The 21,646-nt window shown below is 46.1% G+C and overlaps 1 protein-coding gene across 3 annotated transcripts in view; it reads right to left on the bottom strand.

Moving 5' to 3' along the window:
• Positions 1–1,252: 1,252 nt before the first annotated feature.
• PRPSAP1 (phosphoribosyl pyrophosphate synthetase associated protein 1) overlaps positions 1,253–21,646 on the bottom strand; it is a 29,784-nt gene continuing 9,390 nt past the window's right edge. For 2 of the 3 annotated variants that reach the window (XM_059150327.1, XM_059150328.1), the window contains 8 exons: positions 21,386–21,452; positions 14,946–15,118; positions 13,494–13,609; positions 12,985–13,040; positions 12,288–12,433; positions 3,467–3,537; positions 2,537–2,683; positions 1,253–2,013 (listed from right to left, as the gene is read on the bottom strand). In XM_059150327.1, coding sequence (XP_059006310.1) covers positions 1,855–2,013; positions 2,537–2,683; positions 3,467–3,537; positions 12,288–12,433; positions 12,985–13,040; positions 13,494–13,609; positions 14,946–15,118; positions 21,386–21,452 — 935 coding nt within the window. In that variant the 3' untranslated portion in view covers positions 1,253–1,854. Of the gene's footprint in view, positions 2,014–2,536; positions 2,684–3,466; positions 3,538–12,287; positions 12,434–12,984; positions 13,041–13,493; positions 13,610–14,945; positions 15,119–15,353; positions 15,470–21,385; positions 21,453–21,646 lie in introns of those variants that run through there. The other variant, XM_059150329.1, reaches the window with a different exon arrangement.

Raw genomic sequence — 21,646 nt, 5'->3', positions numbered from 1 at the left:
CCAGAATCCCGACTCCCTGAGTCCTCATGATTTCATCTGCGTATCCCTGAGACTTGGCATCATACCAGACACAGATTAGGACCCACTAAATGCCCACGGAAGGGGTGTATATGAATATATTCTAATTCTAATCCCAGGGAATATATTCTATGAAGTAAGTACAAATAAACACCTCTGTTCTTATAGACACAGGAAAATAAACATTAACTGGATGTATAAATGGAATTTTGGTTGAAAAGGACCTCCCTCAGTTGTCAGTTCCAAACCTCCCTTTTTAGATCTGATGAGAGACCCAGAAAGGACTAGTCATCTGCAGGGCCTTACAAATAAGAACCAGGTCTCCTGAGTAACGGTCCGCAGCTCCGCCTCCCCCACCATGCTGCTATCTGACAATTGAGTTCTTGCTCTAAATTCCCCTACTTGGACTATTAACAGAAGGCAACTTGTGTGCTTGAAAAAGCTAACGTGCTTGAAGTCTTGACTGTGGCTTGGGAACTTTTCAAGTCATTAGGAAAGGGATAAAAATGTCAAGGAAATGTCCCTGCAGAGAAAGACAATTGTACAAAGAAGCGGATTGTCCTTTGCCCTCCCTCAGGAACAGAACCAATTCCCGCTCATTGCCCGACGGACAGACTCTGTCCTTCCCATTACATTCTGTCCTGCCCAGAGCAGGCTGAAGGTCTGAAAGGCCTCCCTGACAGATGTGTTGCAATATAGAGTAATTTTAATTGCTGCGTAGGAAGACCATGAGCAGTCCTGAGAAGTGCCATCCACACTGTCATCTATCACACAAGAAAAGTATAATTTGTTCTGGTTTTTTTTTTTTTTTTTTTTTTTTAAATTTAGATTTCTGAGGTGCCTGGGTGGCTCAGTGGGTTGAAGGCCTCTGCCTTCGGCTCAGGTCGTGATCTCAGGGTCCTGGGATCGAGCCCCGCATCAGGCTCTATGGTCAGCAGGGAGCCTGCTTCCCCCGCCCCCGCCTACTTGTGATCTCTGTCTGTCAAATAAATAGATAAAATCTTAAAAAAAAAAAAAATTTAGATTTCTAAATCCATTATCCCAACCAGGATTTGATTTTGATGCTTAGGAAGGGGATGGAACCTAATGGTGGAGACTCCTGTCCGGGGTTTAGGACCAGCTCTGGACCTGGACTACCCTTTATTTTGTACCTGTTGTCTCCTGCACTGTCTGGACAGGAGTCAGCCACCAGGAAGGCAGGAGAGCAGGCGGTTCTGCAATGTAGCCAACAGACTTGCAAGACAACAAACTCTTTTATTTGCCATTGAAGAGCCTCGCAGGGATCCAGAGATAGGGGGCTACTCTCTAATCTGACCTCCTTGCTGGGGTAATGCCACAAAGGCTTTGTTGTTCGGTGGCTGTAGGCACGGCAGCTTCTCAAAGAAAAACGGGGTTTTCTACAAAAGATGTGCGTGAGGCTGACTGGGGAGAGGACAACTAGACTGGAAACAGTACCAGGGCACTCAGCTTCCCAAACCAAGTTCAACGTTGACACACGTTTCCCTGCGGTGGAAATAGCCCAATATTAAAGAGCTCGGACCATCTGCCTTTAACTCCTTTTTAGTATCAACAAAATTTGGGAATTCTTTTCAGGAAACTAACTTTAGTTTAAGGACCAAGATGGCGATGGCAGACATTTAAGGCCATTTATCCATCAGCTCTGTCTTCCCCTTGACTATCTTAATGGCTCCTACCTACCCAACTGGGTGAGACTGACTATCTGACTTCAGGCTACTTCCAGGCCTCCCTTGAGAGGAAACACTGTGTACGTAAGTTGATGGCATGGCTCTCCACACGTTTTCCTCAGGAGTTCCGCAGTCAAGGCAACGGCGACAGCTAGTCATCCACGGTGATGTTTCGGAAAAGGTAAGCCATGGACTCCCCATTGTGGATTCTCCGAATTGCTTCAGAGAGAATCAGACTGATATCCACGGTCTTTATCTTGGGACACTGCAGCTTCTGCACCTCGTGAGGGACCGTGTTCGTCACCACTACCTAGTCATTGCAGCAACGGAAGATAAAACAGTGTTACTGATGTGTCCCCAACATGGCCACCCAGAAAAGTCTGTCCCACCTTTAGTTCCCGCAGCCCAAGTTCCAAACTACAAAACCTTATTCCACTGAGTACAGTTTTTACAAACTAAACTTAACAGACTTTATACAAGAGAAAGGTTACATGGTTCAAAACATAAGAGTATGAAGGTCATGTTCTACTTGGGCAGAAACGGTAGGGTGAGCCCTGGCACTGTGCAAAACTGGATGAATCCAAGTTGTGAGAGGAGCGCTCCCACAGCACCAAACTACACTGAAATATGAACCACATCCAAGTAAATAAGCTGAGCCTTTATGGAAAGAGGCATCTGTTCCTGACTACGCATTTGTTGCAACACCCCGCTAGCCACCAAGGCTACTTCCGAGGTCCTCCAGAGAGGGGGTTAGGCAACACTGATGGGGTCATTTTACAATTCACAGAAAAGAGAGCAGCAAATCCCAGGCCCAGTAGTAAGTGCACACAGACCTCGTCGATGGAGGACTCCTCGATGAGACGGGGGGCCTCCGCAGACAGGATGCCGTGAGTGGCCATGACATAGATCTTGTAAGCACCTCTCTCTTTCAGGATCTCCGCAGCAGCAACAAAACTTTCCACATCGTCAATAATGTCATCCTGGGGAGACAACGGAGGTGGTGTTCAAGTGCTACCCCCTGTCTCTGTAAGCACATACCTCTCTCTCTTCTCTGCCCGTCCTTTCAGGATCTCCAGCTGGAGATCAGAGCCACCTGCCTGGGCCCGAGACGGAACATCAGGCAGTGGCAACAGCCGCGTGGACCACACTTTGCGTGGCTGTCAGTACAAAGAACAGCAAAGCCTGACGGCCACGTGTGACATGCGGAGTTAGAGTTCCCAACTACCAAGGCTCATCATCCTGTCCCACGTTTCTGATTCATCCGACATAGCTGGTGTCCCATTTACTTTTTTTCAAGACAAAGTGAGATGACAAGAACACAGAAATAAAGCCAGCCATTGCAATCGGGCCCAGCAAGGCATTTAGCGCTGGGAGCTAACAGCTCATGCTGAAATGCAAAGAAAAGACACTTGTTCTCACTAGTGAAAATGGAACCGCTCATCTTCGGTTCCTCTCGTGGCCCTAAAGCTGAAGGTTGAGTAGATTGGTGGCTCTGATGAAACCCAGATCCCTTCAGATAAAGGTTATTTATTGGGGTTGAATTTTCTTATGGGAGACCCTGCACTTTTTTTTCCATCTGCAGGTTAAAATAACCCCCGTTCAACCACATAAAGATTTCTTCCAGTCCTGAAGGAGTTTGGGTGAGAAATGATAGACAGATTCATTTAACTCCCTCAGCTTTACTAGAAACATAATCCCAAAGAGGACAGTCTATGAAGAGGCAGCAGGGTCATCTGTGCACACGAAGGACGACATGACCATACCACTATGATCGCGATGCGCCCGCCAACATCTCCGACTACAGTTATCGGTGGCTTCTCTTTGGCCATCATCACTAGCAAAACAAAACAAACCACAAGGCCCCAGTTAGTCACATGTCACTGAGTAAATATAATTGCAACCCTATACCCTGGAAGTGGTGAAAAAAAAAGAACATTATTAAAAAGCAAAACAAGAGCGCCTGGGTGGCTCAGTGGGTTAAGCCGCTGCCTTCGGCTCAGGTCATGATCTCAGGGTCCTGGGATCGAGTCCCACATCAGGCTCTCTGCTCAGCAGGGAGCCTGCTTCCTCCTCTCTCTCTCTGCCTACCTCTCTGCCTACTTGTGATCTCTCTCTGTCAAATAAATAAATAAAAATCTTAAAAAAAATAAAAAATAAAAAAATAAAAAGCAAAACAAAGGGCAACCCTCTTGGGTCCCCTAGCTGCTCGGGTGCTTTGTACGATCATTTTTTTTTTTTTTTTTAAGATTCTATCTACCCACTTGACATGGAGAGAGATCACAAGTAGGCAGAGAGGCAGGCAGAGAGAGAGGGAGGTGAACCAGGCTCCCCACTGAGCAGAGAGCCCAATGCAGGGCTTGATCCCAGGACCCTGAGACCATGACCTGAGCTGAAGGCAGAGGCTTAACCCCCTGAGCCACCCAGGCACCCCTGTACGATCACTTTGCTAACGCTCAATAAACCTTGCTTTGCTGCCACCATAAATAAATAAATAAATAAAAGGCGGTGGGGGGATTCTCCAAAATGAACCTGGGGCTTCTCAGAAACAGATTGTCTAGAGCAGTGGTTTATTTATTTGTCAGAGAGAGAGAGAGAGCACAAGCAGGGGGAGAAGCAGCAGGCTGAGGCAGACGCAGGCTCCCCGCTGAGCAAGGAGCCTGGGATCATCACCTGAGCCGAAGGCAGATGTTCAACCGACTAAGCCATCCAGGTGCCCCAAAAATAAAATCTTTAATAAAAAAAAAAAAAAAAAAAAAAAAGGGGGCGCCTGGGTGGCTCAGTGGGTTAAGCCGCTGCCTTCGGCTCAGGTCATGATCTCAGGGTCCTGGGATCGAGTCCCACATCGGGCTCTCTGCTCGGCAGGGAGTCTGCTTCCCGCTCTCTCTCTCTCTGCCTGCCTCTCCATCTACTTGTGATTTCTCTCTGTCAAATAAATAAATAAAATCTTTAAAAAAAAAAAAAAAAAGTAAAGAGAAATGAGTGAAATTAATAGATTTCATTTTAGCCGGTATATCCAAGATATTTCAGTACGTAACTGATATGCAAATTTATGAGATATTTTACCTTTTTTTTTTATACTAAGTCTTCGATACTTGGGGTGCATTTCAGAGACAGCGCTTCTCAGCTCAGACTAGCCCTGCTTCAAGAGCCTAAGAGCCACATGGAAATAGATACGAGCCACCAGCCTCTGGACAGCACAGGCTCAAAAGCAGCAGAGCGAGGAGGGTCTCACCGTCCACAGAAGCACCCTGATAGCCTAACGCCCCGCTGAGAACTATAGAGAAATGTAAACTAAATGCCACTCCGCAGGAAACTGAACAGGTAAAGGCCGCCTGGCTGACGGCCAGCTTTACTTCATTGTCTTCTAAAGTGACTTTATTTGGACAATGTAACCTTATTAGCACGTGACTACATGACTGACATCATCGGTTTCCTGAAAATTAGGGACCTGAAGACAGTAACTATGACTCCATCATGTCTTCCTGATTTTTTTAGAAGATTTTACTTATTTATTTGAGAGCGGGAGAGAGAAAGAGCCCGCGCACACGCATGCCCATGGGAGGGCAAAGGGAGAGGGAGAAGCAGACTCCCCGCTAAGCAGGGAGCCCCAGCACCAGGGCTCAATCCCAGGACCCTCAGATCATGACCTCAGTGGAAGGCAGACACTTAACCAACTGAGCCACCCAAGCGCCCCCATTTCTTCGTTGATTTGACTGGTCCTTAAAGTACAGGCTTCCTATGTCGCTACCCAGTTTATACCTGGAACAGACCCTTCTGTGTACAAACCTATCTCCAGGATAGAGGAGTGAAGTAAGAGTTCACCCTCAAAAATTCAGCAAACAGAGAGAGAGAGAGAGAGAGAGGGTATTTCAGAAGAACAGGCTAAGTAGCCTACCTTTAAAGCTTTTTATTATTCTGAAATATTAAACCAGTAGTGGGAGAGGGACATAAGAATAAAACTCAGAATAACTCTTGAGGTTAGCAACTATCCGCAAACAAACCGTGTTAGTCCTAGCTACGGGCACTGTGAATCTCCAAGAACAGGTGTGCCTTTCCCCATACAGCACACCGGCCAAGCTGAAATCTGCCGCTATGTAACTGACAAATTTTACTCAACGCTTCCTGATTTCCCATCCCCGAAACAAGGGCGATTTTTTTAACCTGGGCAGTCAAAAACCTCAGCATATAAATATCACCTAAAAGAGGGAGAAGATACACCAGCATTAGGAATGGCTTCCCTAAATTCTATCTTAAATTAAGCCATGTGGGAGGCACCTGGGTGGCTCAGCCAGTTAAGCATCTGCCTTCGGGTCAGGTCATGATCCCAGGGTCCTAGGACTGAGCCCCCAAGTCCAGTTCCCTGCTCAGCAGGGGAGTCTGCTTTTCCTTCTCTCCCTCTGTGCCCCCCTCTGCCACTTGTGGTCTCTTTCAAATAAATAAAATCTTTTAAAATATTAATTAATTAATTAAACCATGTGGGTAGATGGCTGTGTTGACCTACCCACTTCTCAAAGAGATGGGGCCCCTCCCTTTCCCTGACCATTTTCCTCTGTAAAAACAGAAAGAGACTGCAAGCCAGTATCCCTCATCGAAGACCAATAAACAGTCAGCTCCAGTTTGATGAGGGAAACATGCCACTAGTGCTCTTGTTTACTTTTCTGTAACTCTGCTTCTCCCAAAAAGCTTCTATCAGTTTGGAATGTAAAAAAACACAGGTCTGACTAGGATAGAGGCTTAAAAGGCTTTTAAAAAGCAAGCATCTCTCCCGGTATGTTCCTTCTCTGCTCATTACCGGTTTTAGGATCTGGATAAAACGGAACATACAATTTGGTAGCTACTTTAAAACAAACAAACAAACAAAAAAAAAAACAACCAGGCTTTATTAATAGGATCCAGGGAAATGAACAGTACCTCACAGGCTTAGAAAAAAAAGTCCCCAATTTTCTAATAGTTGCCCCCCAAAATAAAACACTGAAAATTCAAAATTTTCAGAAGTAAAGAACATACTGAAGATTAAGGATAAAGGATGCTAAAACTACCCACTATTTAGGGTTCTGTTCCCTTTCTTCATTTTCTCAAACAAAAACCAATCTGTTTAAGAATAAAATGAATTGTGCACTATTACTTATGGCTAGAAATCACAAACCATATTAACTTATTAGAGTGGAAATGTCAATTTGTCAAATGACCTCAAATCTTGAAGTCGGAAAATATCTTCTGGGTTTCCCAGCATTGTCCACGTAAAAGATTGCTGCTTTCACAAGCGGCCGTAAGTTTCCCGCAGTCTCTTTTACTCTCTCCCCAGAGGCAATCAACAAACCTTCCTCTGGTAGAATACAGGGCAGGAGAGGACCAAGAGGAATTAGTCATTCCTTATCCACTTTGATTTTGGTCTATTTGTAGTTCAATGGAAGGTCGAACTTTACTAACAGACTGACCTTAAAAAGAGAATAAAATAAAGTCTCCGGGAGGACTGGAGCTGCAGTTATTTTCAAGCTCATGACTCTGCCCACACTCAAGCAAGTCAAAACGTACACTTAATGATGCTCCAGAGGAGCTAACGTCTGTTTTTACTTTAGTGGTGAAAACCACATCTTCACCTGTAAAATTAACAAGCCAGGGAAATCAAGCCCAAAAAGGTGACTTTCTCTCCTTTTTTCAATCCAAACTCTTCATTTTCACCACTGTGGCAAGCACAGAGCAGTGTTCAGAGAGCCACTGACACGTAACCCTTTCAAGTTCATTAGATGCCCTTGCCATCAGGATGGAATCGATTTTATCTTCTAGAACAGAAGCCTTCACACAACTTCACTTTTAATAAATTATTCTGGGGGCACCTGGGTGGCTCAGTGGGTTAAAGCCTCTGCCTTCAGCTCAGGTCATGATCTCAGGGTCCTGGGATCAAGTCCCACATCGGGCTCTCTGCTCAGCGGGGAGCCTGCTTCCCTCTCTCTCTCTCTCTGCCTGCCTCTCTGCCTGCTTGTGATCTCTGTCTGTCAAATAAATAAATAAAATCTTAAAAAAAAAAATTACTCTGAAGCAGGGTTTCTCAGCTGTGGCACTACTGACATTCTGGACTAGATAACTACATGGTACACTGGAGCGGCGTCCCCCAGCTTCTCCGGCATCCGCTCACAAGACACTGGTGGCACCCGGCCTCCACCCGGTGGCCAGACCAGAAAGGCCTTCCTTCGCACATTGTGAAATATCCGCCAGGGGCTGGGGCAAAACCATCCTGGTTGAAAACTCCTGCTGCTCTGAAAGAACGGGTTCCAGGAAGATAAGAGTTCATCTTTCTACAAAATGTAAAGATTCTGAGAGCGAATACTTTGATCCTGTTGTAGCACGGCAGTGTCTTCAACCCCATTATTGTTTTATTGATTTTGAGAGCAAGAGATAGAGTGCGCATGCGTGCGGGCAAGCAAGGGGAGGGGCAGAGGGAGAGAGATTCTCAAGCGGACTCTGGGCTGAGCTGAGAGCCCAGCCTGGAGCTTGATCCCATGACCTTGAGATCATGACCTGAGCCAAAACTAAGGGTCGGTATTGAGCCACCCAGGCACCTCTTCATCCCCATCACTGTTTTTTGGAAGATTTTATTTACATTTTTGAGAGAGCGCGCGTTCGCATGCATACGAGCAGGGAGAGGGGCAGAGAGAGAAGGAGAAGCAGGGACCCCGATGCAGGACTGGATCCCAGGACTCCGGGATCATGACCTAAGGGGAAGGTAGATGCTTAACCGACTGAGCCACCCGGGCGCGCCTCATCCTCATTATTATGAAGTAAACTATTAAAACATACTGGAAGCAAAACTGATATATAAATATAAAGCAGATTTAATTTGGAAAGTACCATTACACAAAACTAGCATTTTTCTTTTTTAAAACATTCCCTTGGTCAAATCTGTAAGAAGGAATCAGAGAATGACCTATGGCAACTGCGCAAGCTGTAAACACACCAATGTGTCCCGGAGGGAACACACGGCTGCATACCACCTTATAAAATATTACATTAATCTGGCAATTATCTATCAAATTACCTTCGACCCAGTGATTTTATTTCTCGGTCTTTATCTTTTAAGTTCACTGAGTCACTTATGGAAGAACGTGAGTCGAGGTTAGTCACAGGGAGTAACGTGAGGTGGCCGAGTGCACACTCCGGGGCCAAGTCTCGCTAAAGGAACTGGGGCTGCTCGCCGGAATGACTGATTCCAGGGCTAAGGAAGTGCAAGATAAACGTGGAACATCTAGTGGTACCAGGAAGTAAGGAAGTATCAAAAAATGCTAGGAACATGTCAAAAGAACACAAGGAGGGGCCTGAAGGGGCTCCCTTTGGCCAAGTCTAAGACAATTTGAACATTGCGATAAACAGTAGCGAAGAATGAGAACACCCTGAACAAATTAAGATCCTGACTCCACTCTGATAAGACTGAATGAATGAACAGGGAAGAAGGGGAACTGGAAACATCTCCAGTCAGTCGCAGTCATAGTGGTAACTGATTCAACCTGATATGAAGAAACAAACACGCCTCAATAAGGGATATTCTGTAGAACAACTGCCCTATACTCTTCAAAGGATGAAGGTCAGGGGCGCCTGGGTGGCTCAGTGGGTTAAAGCCTCTGCCTTCAGCTCAGGTCATGATCCCAGGGTCTTGGGATCGAGCCCCGCATCGGGCTCTCTGCTCAGCAGTGAGCCTGCTTCCTCCTCTCTCTCTCTGCCTGCCTCTCTGCCTACCTGTGATCTTTCTCTGTCAAATAAATAAATAAATAAATAAAAATCTTAAAAAAAAAAAGTATCAAGGTCATAAGAGACCAAGAACAGAGCAGTCGTTCCAGATTAAATGAGACTAAAGAGAACAGTCAGCTGAGCTCAGTGTGTGATCCTTACTGGGTTCCGGGCCAGAAAGAAATGATTTTCCGCTAAAGGACACAGTGGGACCACAAAGAGGAATAAGGTCTGCAGGTTAGGTAATAGTACTCTAACAGTGTCAGTTTCCGGAGTCTGATAATTACACTGTGGTTATGTAAGAGAGTATCTGTTTTTTGAAATATTTACTGAAGCATTTAGGAATCAGGACATTATGTCTACAGCTCATCTCAAATGGTTCAAAAGAAAAGAATATGGACATAAATGTTAAGTCTGGGGCCTCTGAAGAGTCGAGAGGAATTCTGTCCTATTCTTTCACCTTTTCTCTGAGACTGCAATTTGTTCAAAATGAAAAGCTTCATTCCAAACCCCAGCTTCACCCGCTCCCGGCTAGGTCTCAGTTGCCTCCCTGGCAGAATGAGGGGTAACACAAGTACCTACAAGATTGTGTATCTCCATACCAAGTCCAAAGACCTACTAAAGAGCTTAGAAGAACCCTGGACACAACAAAAGATGTTTATTATTATTGGTGCTTTTTCATAGCCGAAGACTGGAGAAACTAAATGTTTGTTGACAGGGGACCAATTGAGAAAATTACCGTCTATCCATAAAATGGAACACTTAGGAAACTATGAAAGACCGAGTTATCTGTACAGACTGGTGGGGAAGGAGCTCTTGGATGAGAAAAGCAAGGGGTAGCACAATATGGTTTAATATACTACCGCTCTGTGAAAATGAGAGAAACAGAAACATGTCACTGGCTTGCATATATGCACAGAGCCTCTAAATGGTTACAAGAGGGGCACCTGGGTGGCTCAGTGGGTTGAAGCCTCTGCCTTCAGCTCAGATCATGATCTCAGGGTCCTGGGATCGAGCCCTGCATCGGGATCTCTGCTCAGCAGGGAGCCTGCTTCCCCCTCTCTCTGCCTGCCTCTCTGCCTACTTGTGATCTCTCTCTCTGTGTCAAATTAAAAAAAAAATCTTAAATGGTTACAAAGAAACCGACTGCCCTGGGAATCAGAGTAGCTGTGGCAGGTGGGGGCTGGGGGGAGAGAAAAGTTTAGGTGGGGTAGGAAAGTTTTTTAGACTTTTAAAATTTTGTAAGAATTTTATACTTTTTAAATTTTTGAAATATGGGAATATATTGCCCATTCAAGAACTTTAATTATGAAATCCTCAAATAAAATAAAATGCGGCAACACCAAAAATTTAAATTAAAAGGGTTTATTACTTGTTTCTCTTGTACAAAAACCTCCAGAGTTGAAAACAAAGTGATAGGAATTTGACAGGTAAAAAATTAGAATGTTTACACCTTAGACAGAGCCTGTCTGAAGTAATCTATCTGAGGTATAACCATTCTGGTGTTTCCCCATCTTATTAATAATCTCTGTATGCTTCTGAGTTATGGCAAATAGATACAGATTTTAAAAAGAAATATCTCCTTCCTCTAAAAAAGATACTATTATCTTCTGGTGTAGAATGCCAGTTATTACCACTCAAAATCCATGGAAATGAAAAGCCTCCACACTGCTGAATTAGTAACAACTCAGTCAGGGGGCGTCTCGGGGGTTCAGTTATTTAAGCATCTGCCTTTAGCTCAGGTCCTGATCCCAGCATCCCAGGATCCAGCCCAATATCAGGGGTGTGTGTGTGTGTGTGTGAGTGTCCTGGCTCAGCAGGGCATCTGCTTCTCCTCCCCCGGGCCCTTTCTCTCTCTCAAATAAATAAATAAAATCTTAAAAAAAAAAAAAAAAAAAACCTAGTCAGTTATCAGGTCAAAAGGTTGTATTACTAAAATAAGTGCTAAAAGTTACCCAGATCACCAAAGCCTGGTATATAATCAATGGTTGCTATCACCTACCTTACCAATATATAAAAGCTTAAGATTTCACACCTACAACTTTTTCACTGAAGCTAAAATTATTTCATAGTCTCTGAATGCTAAGTGCCACCCAGATTAGTTCAACTGTCCTTACACAGTCTGTGAAGGTAACACATCTCCTCTTACAAAAGGGGAAATCAATGTCACACCATTCAATTTTCTAAAAATACCAAGATGGGGCGCCTGGCTGGCTCAGTCGGAAGGGCATGGGACGCCTGATCTCAAGACTATAACTTCAAGCCCCAAGCTGGGTGTAGAGATTACTTAAAAATAAAAATCTGTAGAGGCGCTAAGTGGCTTAGTCGGTAAGTGTCTACCTTCGGCTCAAGTCATAATCCCAGAGTCCTGGGATCGAGCCCTGTGTCAGGCTCCTTGCTCAAGGGGAACCTGCTTCTCCCTCTCCTATCAGCTTAGTGCTCTCTCTCTCTAATAAATATACAAAATCTTAATAAAAAAATTTTAAATTAAAAAATAAATAGGGGTGCCTGGGTAGCTGAGTGGGTTAGGCCGCTGCCTTCGGCTCAGGTCATGATCTCAGGGTCCTGGGATCGAGTCCCGCATCGGGCTCTCTGCTCGGCAGGAAGCCTGCTTCCTCCCCCCTCTCTCTCTCTCTCTCTCTACCTGCCTCTCTGCCTACTTGTAATCTCTGTCTGTCAAATAAAATAAATAAAACATTTAATAAATAAATAAATAAATAAAAATCTTTTAAAAATTAAAATAAATTAAAAAAAGATAACCAAAATAGCATATCTCCATTTACGTATTAACTCCTAGCCATTCGTATCACTCAAGACCTTCTTCAACTTACAAGTGAAATAAAAACATAGAGCTCATCTTACACGGCAACTCCAGACCCGTATGGACAGTAGCATTTTTGACCATCGGGGGAGAATGGCGACCATCATCCATGTCCAGCTCTGTGCACTGAGCTTCTCCATGGATCACAGCCAAGCCCAGACGCAGTCTCTCAGCATATGACTGGGCCCTACGAGAAAGCCAACAAGAAACAGGGAAATTCACGGGTGTCACTAGCTCATCACTATTAATCATCAAATGAAAACATCATTCAAACGTTTATGGACACACAATCATTTAGACAAATCCAAAGACAAGGCCCAGATCAGACTATAAACGTCTCGAGAGGCATAGGAGGCACTGGAGTTGAGATGCGGGCCAGCATCTGATTCTAGACCATTTCAATTCTACCCTTGGCCCAATATTATAACACGCATCTCTAGAGGATGGAACTTTGTTCAAAAAGGTCTCTTGAAAACCACTGCCTGGAAAACACTCCATAGCCCTCTGCTTTCCTTTTCCTAAGAACGCCAAGGAAGAACTTCCTTTTCTTGCACAGGAAAACCAAGTAACATGGGGACCGCCCTGTATTGTTCGGGGACTGGCGATAAAGCCCTGGTGGGGGAAGCTCGAGCCAATGAGCTTTTCCAGGCCACGTGACAAAAGACCCTGAGTTCCAAAACAGCTCATTTTGACCGGCGAAGCACTGAGAGGCATTTTTTGAATGTCCAACTTACTTACCTTTTGGCAGCATCAGGAGACTTAGCTACAATGACTGCATTCCTGTAATTTGGAATCTAGATTTGAAGGGAAAATAAGAAAATACTGAGAAGTTATCACAAAGGAACACCCGGGTGCCGGCAGGACTCTTCTTCCTCTCATAACAATGATCCGTACTAGCAAATAACGCCAGAGTTTCATGGACACGGTCAAAATTTAACACTTAACAATTTACATCATTGCCAAAGTATGGCTACTTCAAGAAGATAAAAAAATAATTACTTCTTAACACCTTCATTTCAGAAAACAGAAGCAAATTGCTAAAGATACTTGGAAGAAAATCCATTTTTAATGGCGTTAAAAAATTTACTCCTCCACGCCTATATGCTGACCCTATCTGGCTGCCTCAGGCATTACGACTCAAGGGGAAGGTCATCTGATGTGCCTTTCAATTCTGAAATCTGATACCAGAGAAAAACTACAAGGGGTCTCTTTTGAGGACAAAGGGGTGTTTGCTGGTGGCTCCTCACTTCTTCCTGGATATACTGAAGCAGGAAAGGTGAGGCTCTAAGGTTGTCCACGGGAAAGCTGAAAAAGCCTTGTATTTCCTTTTGATGAAGATCCATAGTGATAATGTGAGTTAAACCTGAAATTTTAAAACAAAAAATTACAAAGTTCACCCCTACAAGTTAATGGCTACAGTGGACACAAATTAGACGCCCACTCCTGTTCCCTAACCAAAGACTGAACACGGGGAATGTATTGTGAATAAGCACGTCAGTTACAGACTTTGTTTGTAACCTTAACAATATTTAATGAACTAAAGAATGTGGTCGAGCCTCAGGTAAAAGAGCTTATAATCTTCCACATGGACAGAGAGCTCAAGCAGAGAGGAACAAGGGCTCTCCCCTACTGTCATAACTAGCTTGGTCCTGAAAATTAAGAAAAATCAGGCAGAAGCAAAAATATGTATATGGAATTAATAACCACTGAGGAAGTAATGGGTATAAAAAATAGTAAGGCCTTGATTAAAGAATCTAGAAGAACATGTTAAAGGCCCGTGGCTAGAGCAAAAGGAGTAAGAATCCAAAAGCAAAGTAATTCGCATATTAGAAGAAAAACCCCTATCGAAGGGTTTGGAACAATTTCTAACTGTCATAAAAGAATGAGTCAAGTATTCTTATCTAACAGCAATAAAGACACACTCTTATAAACAGTCGTGAACAAAAAAAAAGGACACACATAAAAACATCGCAAATGGACAAAGGTCACTGCAAACCTTCTAGAGCAAAGAACCAGTACTACCCGTTCCTCCCCAAACACTGCGTTATCATAGTTTTAGAGAGAATAGAATCCAAATGTTTCTCAGGACTTGAAAATACGTATATTCAAGTTTTTAAGTAAACCCGCCCGGCAAATAAAATCCCAACTGCTATCAAGTGTTACCAACTGGATTCAGACAGGCCAGAAAGTACATGACCGCTACGAACGCAGAATAAAAGCGATGAGAATGAGCTGCTGTACAGAAAGATGGCCAGAGGAGGGGGGGGAGGATTATATAAACCGGAGAAGCAGTAAAAGAAAAACCCGGTTTTCATCTTATGTACATAAGCAGAATCTAGCTAATAACCAAGGCCAACATGTAACTGTATCCTGACGCTCAAAAGATCCCACACGGACACCAGGATCACAGCTAAAGTTCATGAGAAGATGAGGGGGACAGAAGGCTGGAGAAGTCCAGGATTAGAGCAGAGACAACGTCACTGTCGAGTAAGACAAAGAGGAAAGGAAAACCTAAGAGTCGGCACCTCCGCTCACACATCCCTAGCCAGGACTACCAGGAGGAAACAGGAAGAAAGGAGTTAGTGAACAGCACTTAAAGAAAGCAGAGGCCCCAAATTAGCTCTCTGAGGGAGGGACTAATCTCATGCACAAAGAGTCCGGATGACAGGGCAGGAGCCCCGGCCCGTGTGCACACGCACCTGCCTTCGCCAGCATGGACGCCAGCAGCTTGCACACGATGGAGCCCCGCTTCCTCATCTTGCTCTGCTTGCTGTAGGGGAAGTACGGGATGACCCCGATAATGTTCCTGGCACAGGCGGTCTTCAGTGCGTACGCCATGATCAGAAGCTCCATCACAGCTGTGTTCACATCTCTGAAATGGTAAAAATTGGTATTTTGGGGTCAGGTCCATTTTTTAACCCCTAAAAAAGACTGAAACATCAGCCTTTTAACCTGGGCTGCCAAGATGGGCATCACAGGTGTTTCTGTCACCGCACGAGCCGACCATGGCACCTCCAAAACCAGGGGAAAAGCTTATTAGCTCTTCCTTTGAGCTGTGGTTTCCACCGGCGGTTTCGGAAATCCACAGCCCAGCTAGCCACACTCACCTCTGCCTGGATCCTCTGTCAGTGACATGTCACCGGGGTGGCACGGGAAGCAGATGTCAGTGGCCGGCCAGAGTGAGCCAACGCCTGCGGCACTGTCCCAGGGACCGTCGGCTCAGGCCAGCCCCTCGCTCCCTGTGAACGCCAAAGGAAACCCACTGCCCTGCTGAGCTGCCAGGGCCAGAAAGGATTGATTTTTCTCTTTGCTCTTCACGGGGGAGAAGGGAGGCGGGTGGACGGGGAAGTCCTGGATGAGGAGAGTTTTCAAAACTCTCATCTCTTTTTCTCAAGATACACAGATGCCTGACAAAGATGACCCAGAGAGACCTAGAACAGAATATGAATCTGGAAGACAAAGGTAAGGCTACTTCCAGTTTTGTTTTTTTTTTAAGATTTTATTTATTTATGGGGCACCTGGGTGGCTCAGAGGTTAAAGCCTCTGCCTTCGGCTCGGGTCATGATCCCAGGGTCCTGGGATCGAGCCCCGCGTCGGGCTCTCTGCTTGGCAGGGAGCCTGCTTCCTCCTCTCTCTCTGCCTACTGTGATCTCTGTCTGTCAAATAAATAAAATCTTTAAAAAAAAAAAAAAGATTTTATTTATTTATTTGACAGAGAGAGATCACAAGTAGGCAGAGAGGCAGGCAGAGAGAGAGAAAGAGGAGGAAGCAGGCTAAGCAAAGAACCCAATACGGGACTTGATCCCAGGACCCTGAGATCATGACCTGAGCTGAAGGTAGAGACTTAACCCACTGAGCCACCGAGACGCTCCAAGGCTACTTCCAGTTTTTAATGAATGTGGATTACTACCCTTTGCCAAGGGTGATGGAGCCTACAGTCCCCTTAAAAAGGGCGAGAATCGGGGCACCTGGGTGGCTCAGTGGGTTAAGCCTCTGCCTTTGGCTCAGGTCATGATCCCAGGATCCTGGGATTGAGTCCCGCATCGGACTCTCTGCTCAGCGGGGAGCCTGCTTCCTCCAGCTCTCTCTGTCTCTCTGCCTACTTGTGATCTCTGTCAAATAAGTAAATAAAATCTTTAAAAGGGGGGGCGAGAACCTTAGGGCAGAGGGAAGGTCATCGGTGGGGCCACGAGCTGAGTGCCTTGTGTCACTCTACCCCATGTGGCCTGGGGAGGGTGAGACTAGAGCCAAAAGTGGTCCTAACAGAGGCCACCTCCAAGAGTTTCCAGGAGGTAGGTTTTCAGAGAAGGCGGCTCTCTGCTCCTGAGGGCAGACAGGGTAGGAGACGCAGCGGACCCCAGCCCCTGAGGACGGGCCTGGCAGATGCCTCCTTAGCCTGACCTTGAACGGACTCACACAGCCACTGAAGAGAGTTCAATGGCTGCGGTGAGGTACCTGCCCCTCCCGGGAAGGTGGGGGGGGTGGCGCTCAGAACCCAATTCAGACCACTCTCTACTACCCTCCAAAGAAAGAAAACAAATGGTGAGGGCCTTAAAGTCCTTCAGGAAACTCTTCCAGGGCTCCACCTTTCCTCTCTAGCCTGTTCTCACTCCTGCCCGCATTATCCAAGTCCTCGAACACCCCCTCTTTTGGGCCAGGAGTGTATCTCCTTCACCTGGCGGAAGCAGAATCATTTCCCAGGTCTTCGTTTGTATCTGTGTGAGGAGCAGACGCTCAGCGGTCCGTTCTGGAATCGTCCCTAGAGCAGCGAGGCTCTCTTGAGGCTTATCCCTCCCCAGCGCGTCTGCCCTCCCCGAGAGGAAAATGGAAAGCTTGCCATGAACGCTGCAGAGACCTGGCGGCGCGGAAGTGGTCACAAGAAACACTCGCCGTCAGACCGCTTTTTAGCCCGAAGGACAGAGACCATTTCCTCCCGGTCTCTTCCAATCTGCCGGCCGTGCTCTCCAAGTGCGCCATCCTGAGCGCGGCCGGGACTGCGAAGAGCAAAGCCTTGTCCACATTCAACTTAGAGAACTCCCAACCTCACCTTTGTCATTTGGGTTTCTGTAACTATTTCAGGCTTCTGTCACACAAGCATTTCTCCCAGAGGGTAGATAGAACTGATTCAGGACTTGACTTTAAGAAAACGGGACGAGATTCCTTGCGGATTGCTGACAGGTTACACTCTTTTCCAGTTGTTTCCTTCCTCTGAAATAAGCTGGAGGACTTTTCCTCCTCGAGCTCCCAAATTAATACGGCCCCAAGTTTCGCCTGGGGCTCAGGGGGTTATCTGCCTTGGGCTCGGGTCATGATCTCAGGGTCCTGGGATCGAGCCCCACATCGGGGGGTCTCTGCTCAGCAGGGAGCCTGCTTCCCCTCCTCTCTCTCTGCCTGCCTCTCTGCCTACTTGTGATCTTTGTCTGTCAAACAAATAAATAAAATCTTAAAAAAAAAAAAAAGTCCCAAGTTTGGCATCGAAAGGTTAGAGAACACACAATCTTTAGGAAAAATCAGGACAAGACACTCATCAAACACTTTCAAGGTGCTTAGGAATTTTTTTTTTTTTAAGATTTTATTTATGTATTTGACAGAGAGACACACAGTGAGAGAGGGAACACAAGCAGGGGCAGTGGGAGAGGGAGAAGCAGGCTTCCCACAGAGCAGGGAGCCCGATGCCGGGCTCGATTGCAGGACCCTGGGATCATGACCTGAGCTAAAGGCAGACGCTCAACCTACTGAACCACGCAGGCGCCCCAAGAATTCTTTATACTTGGTCGATTTTAGTCCATTCATACATTCAACAAATATTTATTGAGCAACATGAACCAGGCATTGTGTTAGGTGGCGGAGACAAAACGGTAAACAAGGCTGACCACATCTCAAGAAAATGCCAGAGACCCATACTGGACCACCCTGGTGGTAATCCTTTGTCCCAAAGAGCACATCTGACTCAATGTTCCCCTCCCAAAGTCTTTCATACTTGATCCCACAGAGGGGAGAGCGCCCCTTCCCCCATCACATCGCCTAAACTGATGCCCTGTGGCCTCTGAATGTTCAGCTGGAAGACCGCACAGTACTTGGGAGGTCGGTGTGTAATGAACTCAGGAGTCCCCATCTAGACTGAAACCGGGCATCACATACACCACAGTAAAAGTCCTCTTCTGCATACAGACTGTGTGACGATGCTAGACATACAATCAGAGCTTTCTTAACCTTCCACTGGTGTGATAGCGTGTGGAGTACGGCACTGGCCATAGTTTCCTCCGTCAGATCTCAATGCAACAATTTATTTAGGGTTGAAGTGAGCTGAGCAGATTCTGGAAGAAGGGGAATCTGGGTATCTGTCCAGGCGGTGGGCTGTTAGCTGGCTTTGTGACAGCGTTTACACACAACCAAAGGCTACACCAAGGTTTCCCCAGCTCACCATGAGGTGGGCCCAGACAGTAAGATGTCAGCGTAACAAGATGCACGATTTCGGAAGGACCTTGATTTCAGCGTAACTCTCCTTCCGTTAATTACTAACTTCTGCCGTGAGGTGTCATTTTCTACTTTTTCCTCTTCCTAATGACCAAGGGATTCAACATCCTCCAGCCCAGAGCTAAGGAAAACCTCCCACACCCCACCCCTTTGGGCAGGAAGGCGACAAAAGAGCCTTTGTCACACTGGCTTTCCCTGTTCACTGCCCGTCACTAGATAAACTGGACACCAGGCAGTTAATCTGCGGGCTAGCGGGGTGAAGAGAAGTTGGCTGGCAGCCTCCGCTTTGTTTATCTGTTCCCTAAGACTGTTCCAACTACATCCGGGCGACTTCTTGTAGCCTTTGTATCTAAGTAGGACAATCTTAATTGTTTACCAACTGACCGGTTTTTCTTTCTCCTAAGGTAAGCACATGCTATATTAAATTCGACCCTTACTGCTCTGTCATTTTCGATAGACTACGACAAATGTAAGGGAACAGACAGGGTCTGTAGACATCAGCTGAACGGCGCCAACACCACAGATGGAAGCCATGACGACGCGGTGATGGGGTAGGATTTCCCCCACCCCCAACCCCAAGCTTTAATCATCTGCAGCAAGTAAGTTGTAAATGTGCTTTTGGTGACCCCTCTTGCGTGACATCAACACACCAGAGCTTGTAACATAAACAGGGAAACTGTCCTTCCAGAAACACTTGGGAAGCTTCGTGTCCATTTGATTTCCCTTGCTCAGTATCACACATGTCACTCACCCGACATAATCGCTTCCTTCAGGATGGCTTTGGGCCATTTCCAAATAATTAAATTCCACCCTCAACAATCAAAAATTTACCTTGACTGGAGTGGTCACAAGAAAGAGGCCGCGAGCTCCGAGGGGATCCAGAAGGTGAGCCCCACAGCCCCGCCGCAGCAACAGGGGTGAGGACAAGGCAGCCTCACCCCTCGCCAAGGACAAAAGCCAGGGTGATAAGCAGCACACCAGAGGGCAGCCTCCGGGGTGTTCCAGTGCCTTCACTACTGGCATTTTACTCTCGGGCAAGACCTGCAGATCTTCCCCTTATTTCCAAGGTGCAGCATCAAACAAAGCACTAGGCAAGAAGGGGGCGACCAGCGTCAAACCCAAACTGCTGGAGGCCCAGACGGCGATCAACACTGCGCGCGCCCACCAATACTACAAAGGCAGGGACCCTTTATCCAGTTTCCTGGAATCTTCCTGTGGATCTCGGATCTCCACTAACAGACGGGCATGCAGGTTTTTGCCAGAGGCAGCTCTGCATAGGCTACTGATAACTGATTCACACCCCCCACCCCCACAACACCCCCTCGGGCCATTGAAAGTTGAAAGTTCCAACTCGAACCTGATGGCTGGTTCCGCAGACAACCAGCCCCCACCTCACGGTTATCTAGGGGCTTTCCAAAAACCACCTCTGGTGGGGTTCAGAGGGAGGTTGTTAAATAAACCCTATACTGCTCTTGTCGCTTAGGAAATTCCAAGGGTTTGGGGAGCTCAGCACCAGGAAAGGAAGATCAAGTAGAGATCTCTTTCTTTCTTTCTTTCTTTTATTTAATTAATTATTTTTAAGTAGTCTCCACACCCAAAGTGGGTACTCGCCCCACAACCTTGAGATCAAGAGTTGCATATGCTCTACCAAGCCAGCCAGCTCCCCCCAAAACAGACATTTCTTACAAGTCATATTGTCACTGAGGCTCCGAACAGCTTCCAAGGCTGAGGTGCTTTAAGGATGAGAGACGGTCGTGTAAGTGGGCGCACACTGCTGGCGATCAGTGCCATTCTTACTAATGACTCGTTCTCAGGAATCTAAATTAACCGAGACGTGAAGGTCTGCATTTTTCAAAGATACACAAAGCCTAACTACCCCAATTCTCTGGGAGGGGATGAGAGGAGATAATCCCACATGGAGGGTCACCCTCAGGTAGGCTAGGATTTCCCCTAAGGGAAGGGGTGGCGCATGCTACCTCCTATAGGGCAAAAAAAATACAGTGCGATCAAAAGCTACTGAGGTACAAGATGCTGGCTAACTAGACATAAGAGAAAATACATACATTCGTACATACACACACACAGTGCAAAAAGTGTCTTGATGGGTACAAACCAGCATTGCACCTAACAACAAGAAAGCTTTTTAGCAGAGTGGAGCAGGCATGGACTAGGTTCAGTGCGTAAGGACTGGTAAGGAAGGTGTTTTTCCCCTCGAGTGGCTTAGGCTTGGAGAGGAAGATCCAAAGGACAACGTTACAAACAGGGCGGGAAAGTCAAAAGCCTACAAGGTGGGGGCGGGGGGGAGCGCCTGGGTGGTTCAGTGGGTTGAGCCTCTGCCTTCCGCTCAAGTCATGATCTCAGGGTCCTGGGATCGAGCCCCGCATCAGGCTCCCTGCTCGGCGGGGAACCTACTTCCCTCTCTCTCTCTGCCTGCCTCTCTGCCTACTTGTGATCTCTGTCTGTCAAATACATAAACAAAATCTTTAAGAAAAATTTTTTTTAAAAGCCTACAACTGGATTTTGGGAAGCATTCAGTTTAACATGCAAACACATTTACAGTGAAAGAAAACTCAATCGTTGATTAATTATATGATAACACAGTGAATTACATCACTCAGATTTTTAGAGGGAAAGGGAGACATGAAGTAGTGGTAACTCTTACCTGGGTATAGTCTGTATAATGAAAATATCTTGGCCACGAACCGATTCTTTTATTTCCACTCTTGTTTCTGAAAAATACGGAAGTTCTATAGTTTAAGAAAAGCACTTCACGATACAATAACCAGGCAGTGCTTGGAGGGAGTAGAGATGACGCTAAACCAATATTCCACCTAGTGCGCCAAAATGAACTCTGAATAGATCACAGTGGCTAGCACGTATACAGAAAATGTGACGCTAAAGGGAAAATAAGCCAAAAATACAC

The sequence above is a fragment of the Mustela lutreola genome, chromosome 15 (assembly GCF_030435805.1).
Source record: "Mustela lutreola isolate mMusLut2 chromosome 15, mMusLut2.pri, whole genome shotgun sequence".
NCBI classification, from domain to species: Eukaryota; Metazoa; Chordata; class Mammalia; order Carnivora; family Mustelidae; genus Mustela; species Mustela lutreola.
Note: the sequence above shows the minus strand (reverse complement) of the source record. Positions and strands in the feature narration are given on the sequence as shown.